Raw genomic sequence first — 6,404 nt, 5'->3', positions numbered from 1 at the left:
TGGTGTGTCCGAGTGAGGGTTACGATGGGTTTCGCGCTGCCCTCACCTCCATCTCTCGTTCCCACCACCATTAACATCTGCCACCTGCAGTGTGCTCGCAAGGGCGACCTGGACCGCCTTGTGCCGTCACCGACGTTTGAATCACACTTTCGCTTCATGGACACCCCGCGGTACTACAACATGCTCCTCTGCGAATGGTCAAAGCGCTACCACCTCAGCCCAGGCAAAGGTGCGCTCCCTGCGTGTGCATGTGTGTGTGTGGGGAGGGAGGGAGGTCTGTTTGTATCTGTGTGTATCTGTGTGTTTGTGAGAGAGAGAGTGTGTGTGTGTTTGCGTGCTCTGCAAGAGCTTACTGCTGTCCACACGTGTATGCATGATGCAACCGCTGTATCTTTGCACGCGCTTCCTTCTGTATCTTTGCACGCGCTTCCTTCCGTGTTCTTCGTGTGCGCTTCTCCCTGTATTTTTTTCGTGCGGGCTTCCCCTTGTAACCATACACACATGCACACAGGGGTGGAGTTCCTGCAGACGATTGGGGAAGAGGCTCTGGCTCGCGCGCAGAGCGGCAGCACACGCACGCGCCAGCTGCCGTCCTCCCACGCAACCAGCTTCACGTCAAAGAACCAGTTCTACATGGCGCCGACGAAGCCAAAGGGGCGACACCAGCTGCCGAGCTTAGCACGCTCCCGATCACAGGCCAGCGGCAGCGCCAGCTCCACTACCACCACCACCACCACCACCACCACAGCGACACATCGGTTGGGCGTGCCTGCAGGCAAACAAGAAGAGCAAGGACACGAGGAGCAAGGAGAGGAGGTGGTGGTGGCGGAGTATGTGGAAGCGGGTGAGGACAGTAGCGGGAACTTGAGGGCAGCTCGCGCGGTAGCGATATCATCGGCACCAACACCGCGGAAACAGCAGCGTGAAGACGACTTGGAGAGGGCTCGGGAACGAGTGGCAAAGGGCCAGCGGCTGCGGCGCGTGGTGAGCACAGGCAGCAGCACAAGCAGCAGCGGTCGCACAACGCGCGGCAGCGAGGCCGGCAGCGCTGGGTCGGAGCGTACAGTCGTATTGGCGGCGAGCGGACGCCCGCGCCCACCCGTCGCTGCTGCCGACGATGGGAAACACGGCAGCTGGAGGAAAGCGAGGAGAAGAAGTTGGCAGAGGGCAAGAGGCGGCCGGCGTGATCGGGGTGATTGGAGTGACAGGAGTAATGTGAGTGATGGACGTAGTAATGCTGATGATGGCGGTGGTGGCGATGATGACGGTGGGTGGACGGATGTTCCGTCAGGGTATGATTTCGATGCCGGGGTTGCAGCGTTTGATGAAGCCGAAGGGGAGGAGTGTGAAGATGAGGATGTTGAAGACGAGGAAGACACTGCGGATGGTGGCGGTGATGGTGGTGATGGTGACATGTGCACCAATGGTCGTGTTGATGGCGGGTTGACTGTGGACGAGAGCTTCCTGGATGACGATGTGCATGTGGTGTGGCCGCATGGCCGCCGCAGCAGTGGTGGCAGCGAGCTGAAAGGCGAGCAGCTGCTGTCCGCTGTTCTGCGCGACACAAATAAAGGGCGCCATCGCCAGCACCGCCAGCACCCGCGTCCGGTATTCCGGACATCAGCGCGGTCGTCTCGCTCCTCTTCACGCGGCTCCTCGCGGCCAGGCTCTGCGCTCCTGCTGCGGTCGCCCACACACCCGCACACGTCACCGCTACCGCCACCTGGTGCAGAGGACATGGACGTGAAGAACTGGTCTGCGCGTTCATCGCTCCAGGCCACGCTGTCATCCACACTTGAGCCTGCGCTACAGCAGGCGCTCAGGGAAAGCACAGAGGAGGAGGAGGAGGAGGAGGAGGAGGAGAGCAATGGCGATGGTGGTGTTGGCAATGGTGGTGTTGGCAATGGTGGTGTTGGTGTCGGTGGTGGTGGTGGTTGTGATGATGGGTTCAGACAGGACGAGCGGGATCGGCAATACAGCGATCGCAGCATGAGCGCAATATTGTTGCAGCGACACAACCCACGGGGCAGCCCGACACGGCGAGGAAGCAACACCAGCACCACCAATGCTGCTGGTGGAGGGGCAAGAGGTGGAGTTCTCGGTGGGCTGGTGCAGCGCCCACCAAGCGGCCGGCCAACCTCCTCACAGCAACAGCAGCGATGGTGCGTGCAGTGGTGGAGCCGGGGGGCGGGGGGGCGGGGGGGGGGGGTTTCGTGAGCAACAGTGGATGCGGCAGAGTTGTTGGTGCATGTTGTTCTTGTCTTTGCCGTGTTTAGTCGCTGGCACGTTTGTTTACATGACACGCGTGCATGTGTGTGTGCGTGTGTGGTGCACAGGTCTGCCAGTTCGCGCATTGCCTCTGCATCTCGTGGGCTGCACCGCCGGCGCGACGTCACGTCCGCTCGCAGAGCCCGCGGCACTGGGTGCGTGACTTGTGGTTGTGGTGTATGTGTGTGTTTGTGTTGTGTACTTTCTTGTAAATATGATGCGTGTCTCATGTTGAATGTAACTCGCCCGTGTGTTGCTTTCTTGTTGTCTTGTCTGCTTGCGCACATGCACGAATCACACACACATATATTCACGCACACACACACACACACTCGCACATATTCACATATTTCTACACATACTCACACACGCACATGCACGCACACATTGACGCACACTCACGCACATTTGGGTTAGGTCGGCGACTCAGCGCCCTGCTGGGTCTGCGCGCCAGCGCAGCGTGTCCAACATCAACCTCGCCTTCACCATTGGCCCCGCCCCCGTGCAGCAACAACACCTGAGGGGTGGCAGCGGTGGCAGAGCAGCAGACACGTGCGTAGGTGTGTTGGGGATGTGCGAGCAGGAGGGATGGTTTGACGTTGGTGGGGAGGCGGGAGGCGCATGCTTTGGTTGGTGTTTTGTTGCCTCCAACGCTCCACACGCATGGTGTGTGTGTGTGTGTGTGTGTGTGTGTGTGTGTGTGTGTGTGTGTGTGTGTGTGTGTGTGTGTGTTTGCTGCAGGTCGCGCCCATTGCACACGAGCAGGCGAAACCAGGGACGGCCGCTCTCCATCATGGGCACGCGATGTGATAGGTGCGATGGCACTGGGTTTGCTGTGTGACGCGGGCAAAGGGTGCTGAGAGTTTGTTAGAGCCGTGTGTGTGTGCAGCGGACGAAGAAAAACCTCTTTTTGTCTCTCATGGCCGTTGCTTGCACATGAAACATGCGCATGCATACAACAACGAGCAGTGCGTCAAAAAGAGGGCGGGATGGTAGCGGCGGTAGCGGCAGAGGAAGCGCTCGCCAGCAGCACGGGGAACGAAGGAACGCCTCGGGACAGAGGGCAACCACGGCGGCGGCGATGATGAATACGCCGGCAGTACCCGTGGCTGAAGCCACAACCGCACAGATGATGGCAAGGCTGGCGCGGTTCTCGTGAACGTGTTGTGTGTGTGTGTGTGTGTGTGTGTGTGTGTGTATGGCTGGTGTTCGATTCCTCGCATGACATGATTAACAGAGTGTAAGCGAAGTGCAACAGAACCCGCCACAACAAGAAAGCCATCACCGTCTTCTCGTGACACAACGTCACACTGCAACAGCGTTCACCCAAGTGAGACATGTAACACAGAGACAGACAGAAAAAACAACAAACAAACAAGAGAATCCCCAAACCACAACAAACCCCAACGATGAGCGCCTTCCCAACCGCCACTGCCACTACTGTGGCGCTTGTCGCCATGCTCTTGTTGTCTTCCCGTTCGCCGTCGTGCTTGGCCAGCAAAGGTGCGAGCGCGCGGGTCTCCTGCGCATGCATCGCGCGCGATTGCTGCTTTGCTTGATCTTCGTTCTTTCCACTGCTGCGCTCACGTCTGTTGTCATTACTGCTCTCACCTGCGACCACGCTGCTCGTCCCATCCACCAACTTCTCAGAGACGGCTGAGGCGACGACGAGGAAGAGTGATGGCAGGTCCAAGTACGTGCATGTGGCGGTGCTTGAGCGCCCTCCAGATAGCTGCGAGCCCGTGCAGTTGGGTGATCACCTAACTTTGCAGTTTGTTGGCTTTATCGAGGAGGAGAAGCGCCGCTTCACGGAAGAGCCCGAGGTGCGTGCGTGTGTGTGTGTGTGTGTGTGTGTGTGTGTGTGTGTGTGTGTGTGTGTGTGTGTGTGTGTGTGTGTGAGTGTGTGTGTGTGTGTGTGTGTCTGTCTGTCTGTCTGTCTGTCTGTCTGTCTGTCTGTCTGTCTGTCGTGTGTGTGTGTGTGTGTCTGTCTGTCTGTGTGCGTCAACGTACCGTATGTGTGTGGGTGTGCTTGCTTCCCCACCCTAACCTCCCTTCTGCCCAGCACTTCCCTCTTTCCCACCCTTCAAACCCCCCCCCCCTGACTTCTCACCCCTCTCGCCACACAATCCACCCTGCAGGAGATGGAGTACACGATGGGGGAGCCGACGTTTGTGAAGGGGTGGCAGTATGCGCTCGAGGGCGTGTGCCAGGGCGAGCGACGGATGGTGGTGATCCCGCCCAGCCTCGCCTTTGGCGCAGAGGGCCGACCGCCCCAGGTGCCTCCCAACGTGCACCTGCGGTTCTACATCGACGTGATCAAGGTCGTTGGGCACCGGCCATCGGAGCTCCCACACCGATGGCAAGACATCATCACCATGGAGGCGTGCGCAGTGGGGCTTGTTGTCATCTTCATTGGCATTGCAGCGTGGTGGTGGTACAGCACCGCGGCTGCATCATCTGGGCGGAAGAAGATCAGATGAAGCGATGTGATGTGATGTGACATGATGTGATGTGAGATGTGACACAAGCTATGTTGTGTCATTTCACACCAGCCCGTGCAACATGGGTGTTACGTTACATTTCGTGACGTGTTGTGGCGTGCCTCGGCGAAAAGAGATAGATGTACGCATGTACGCATGTACGCATGAAGGAGGCATTGAGCGCACTGCTCCCCTCTTCGGCTGCGGTGTGTGCTGTACCCTTGTTGAATCTCGTTATTGCCTGCTCGTGTCAGCGGGAGCGCCACCCATCCAACGCCTGTCCCCGACCTTGTCCTACTCCTCTTTTCTCCTCGCGCTCTCGTTCAGCCTTCATATCCGCCCCCCCCCCCACACACACACCCTCTCCATCTCCACTGTTCTTCACTCCCATTCCGCTCCTTGTCATCGCTTCATCCACCCACCCCTTGCTCACCCACCTCCCTAGTCGTCACACGTTCGCTGCTGCGGCTGTGGTATTGAGCAACGCGTAAATGGCAGCGCAAAGGCAGCCAAAGGCTCCGTGCATTCTCACGCCAAAGTGTAACGCGACACGATGTGTCAGGGTAGGAGACGTGATATCAGACGAGCGCAAGACGAGGGGGAGTTGGAGGAATAAGGAGGCGGGGGCGGGGACAAGAGGAAGCGTCAACATGAAATGAACAATGAGAGTGTGGCTTCTTCGCCACTGCAAATAAGCAATGTGGAGAGAGGAACAGGAAGCCGGTAGGAATCGACACGCTCTTGCAGCGAGGGATGCAAGGCAGGATTTAAGGAAGGGTATTGGACAAGGGAAACAAGAGCTCATATGCCAATAAGGCGCGCAGTGCGTTGCACAGCGTACGCACGCAAACAGCGTACAGTTAACACTGTGGATGCACGACACACTGTGTACGCAAAAGTATGCAGGTACAGAGAGAGAGACACAGACACAGAGAGGCACAGAGACAGAGACAGAGAGACGGAGGCAGAGACAGAGACAGACAGACAGAGGCAGAGAGACAGAGGCAGAGAGAGGAGAGAGAGAGACAGAGAGACAGACAGACAGAGAGAGACAGAGAGACAGACAGAGACAGAGACAGAGACAGACAAAGACACAGAGAGGCACAGAGACAGAGGCAGAGAGAGACCCACCCACAAACACCAACAAACACACACTCAACAAACAACCAAACAAACAAACAACCAACCAAACGAACAAACAAACAAACAAACAAACAACCAAACGAACAAACAGGTCGCGTCTCAGTGGACGCTGGGGGAGGTTGGCGCGGAGGTGATAAACTCGACAATGGCCTCGCGGACCTGGGCTGCGTGGTCGGCGTGGGCGAAGATGTCGCTATGGCCCGAGTCGTTGATGACGCACGTCTTGGCGCTGGGCATGAGGGCCCGCATGCGCTCCAGGTTGTGGAAGGGGACGACAATGTCGCGGTTGCCCCACACCACGAGGATGGGCATGGTGGTGGAGCCGATCACGCGGAAGGTCTGCTCCAGCCCGCCAAACTCAAAGTGCCGCAGCGTGCTCAGCAGCGACCGCGTGAAGCCTGTGTGTGTGTGTGTGTGTGTGTGTGTGTGTGTGTGTGTGTGTGTGTGTGTGTGTGTGTGTGTGTGTGTGTGTGTGTGTGTGTGTGTGTGTGTGTGTGTGTGAGAGAGAGAGAG

The 6,404-nt window shown here is 58.0% G+C and overlaps 3 protein-coding genes across 3 annotated transcripts in view; 2 read left to right on the top strand and 1 right to left on the bottom strand.

Annotated features, from left to right (window-relative positions):
- PTSG_00722 (uncharacterized protein) overlaps positions 1–3,427 on the top strand; it is a gene marked incomplete at its 3' end in the record, with an annotated part of 8,352 nt that extends 4,925 nt beyond the window's left edge. The window contains exons 11-16 of the mRNA XM_004998132.1: positions 91–229; positions 512–2,162; positions 2,337–2,423; positions 2,686–2,820; positions 3,010–3,081; positions 3,238–3,427. Coding sequence (XP_004998189.1) covers positions 91–229; positions 512–2,162; positions 2,337–2,423; positions 2,686–2,820; positions 3,010–3,081; positions 3,238–3,427 — 2,274 coding nt within the window. The remainder of the gene's footprint in view (positions 1–90; positions 230–511; positions 2,163–2,336; positions 2,424–2,685; positions 2,821–3,009; positions 3,082–3,237) is intronic.
- A 186-nt stretch (positions 3,428–3,613) lies between these two features.
- On the top strand, positions 3,614–5,279 carry PTSG_00721 (uncharacterized protein). Its single transcript, XM_004998131.1, has 3 exons — positions 3,614–3,771; positions 3,919–4,091; positions 4,407–5,279. Exons 1-3 carry the CDS (start codon positions 3,678–3,680, stop codon positions 4,746–4,748), a joined length of 609 nt encoding a protein of 202 aa, XP_004998188.1. The 5' UTR covers positions 3,614–3,677; the 3' UTR covers positions 4,749–5,279.
- A 711-nt stretch (positions 5,280–5,990) lies between these two features.
- The window catches only part of PTSG_00720 (uncharacterized protein), a gene marked incomplete at both ends in the record, with an annotated part of 1,393 nt that continues 979 nt past the window's right edge, over positions 5,991–6,404 (bottom strand). Inside the window, one exon of the mRNA XM_004998130.1 lies at positions 5,991–6,230. Within this exon, the coding sequence (XP_004998187.1) occupies positions 5,991–6,230 (240 nt within the window). The remainder of the gene's footprint in view (positions 6,231–6,404) is intronic.

The sequence above is a fragment of the Salpingoeca rosetta genome (genome assembly GCF_000188695.1).
Source record: "Salpingoeca rosetta unplaced genomic scaffold supercont1.2, whole genome shotgun sequence".
Classification (NCBI taxonomy): domain Eukaryota; class Choanoflagellata; order Craspedida; family Salpingoecidae; genus Salpingoeca; species Salpingoeca rosetta.
This window is presented reverse-complemented; position numbering and strand designations above follow the sequence as displayed.